Source organism: Mercenaria mercenaria, chromosome 14, assembly GCF_021730395.1.
Source record: "Mercenaria mercenaria strain notata chromosome 14, MADL_Memer_1, whole genome shotgun sequence".
NCBI lineage: Eukaryota > Metazoa > Mollusca > Bivalvia > Venerida > Veneridae > Mercenaria > Mercenaria mercenaria.
In genome coordinates this window covers 55,265,000-55,266,362 of record NC_069374.1, presented here as the reverse complement: position 1 = coordinate 55,266,362, position 1,363 = coordinate 55,265,000, and the positions used below count along the sequence as shown (strand labels likewise).

General features: G+C 49.3%; 1 protein-coding gene across 1 annotated transcript; it reads left to right on the top strand.

Moving 5' to 3' along the window:
- The first annotated feature begins 323 nt into the window (after nt 1-323).
- LOC123555830 (uncharacterized) lies at nt 324-1,007 on the top strand. Its single transcript, XM_045346418.2, has one exon. The coding sequence runs from the start codon at nt 324-326 to the stop codon at nt 1,005-1,007; it is 684 nt and encodes a 227-aa protein (XP_045202353.2).
- Nucleotides 1,008-1,363: the final 356 nt, after the last annotated feature.

The following is a 1,363-nucleotide window of genomic DNA, read 5'->3' as shown; positions in this document are numbered from 1 at the left end:
AGTAGGCGGGTAGAAGCAGTAGTCGACACGGCTGCTGAAATAACCTTGATTTCAGATAGGTTGTACCATTCCCTGCGTAAGAAACCCCCTGTGCTAAAGTATGTTGAACTTATGACGGCGGGGCGGAACATGCCAATTAGGGGTAAAGTGTTAGGTCCTGTTTTAATGAAATTGGGGGAAAATGGTTTCGAGAAAAACATGTACGTTGCGCCAATAGAGGATGACATGTTGCTTGGATTTGATTTCATATCCCGGGGAAAGGGCCATTGGTCAACACACGGAGGGAGGTGTTAGATTTTGGCAGTTGGGAGGTCCCATTGAAAATGTGTGGGTCCCAGGCCAACAGGGTATCCAAGGTCACGGTAACAAAGCGGTCCGTTATCCCACCAGCTTCACTTACACATGTCCCATGCTCTGGGGAGGATCTGCAACAAGATTTCTTTATCGAAGCGAGGCCCGGCCTCAAAGTTATGATAGCTAGAACTTTACACCAAGGAGGAGATCACCCTTCATTGGCAGTCATTAATATGTCCAATAATTTCCAGGTGCTTAAGAGGGGACAGTGGGTGGCCACGGCTCAAGACCCTCTGGAGATTAGCCCAGAGGTAGAGGGAGTAAGGGGTGAAGCAAGTGCTAGGGTGAATCGGGTAGCCAAGGGGCCACCAGAACAAACACAGGTACCTGAACATTTGAGGGTAATATTAGACAGGAAATACGAGCACTTAACTGATGAGCAAACTGCAGATCTGAAAAGTTTGTTGATTGAATTTCAAGATGTCTTTGCTAAGGACGATCTTGATTTAGGGCATTTTAGAGAAATCGAACATGCAATCGACACTGGGCATGCTCGTCCGGTTAAAGCACGCATGCGACGCACTCCGGTCGGATTCGCGGCGGAGGAGGAGGCACATCTGCACAAAATGTTGGCCGCGGGGGTCATAAGGCCTTCAATATCGGAGTGGGCCTCGCCCCCCCGTGTTAATTCGGAAGAGAGACAATACGGTTAGATGGTGCGTGGACTACCGCGCGCTTAATGGGGTGTCGATCAAGGATGTATACCCTCTCCCGAGGGTAGATGATTGTTTGGACACCTTGGCCGGGAATGAGTGGTTTAGTAAGCTGGACGCAAACAGTGCCTACTGGCAAATCTCAATCCGAGAAGAGGATCGCCATAAAACGGCGTTCCTTACTAAACACGGGCTTTTTGAGCATGTTCGGATGGGGTTTGGGCTCTGCAATGCCCCAGGGACATTTGCACGTGCAATAAACCTCATCCTTAGGGGGCTCAACTGGAAGACGGTCCTAGCTTTCTTAGATGACATACTGGTGTTGGGGAAGGATTTCCCTTCTCATTTGCATAATC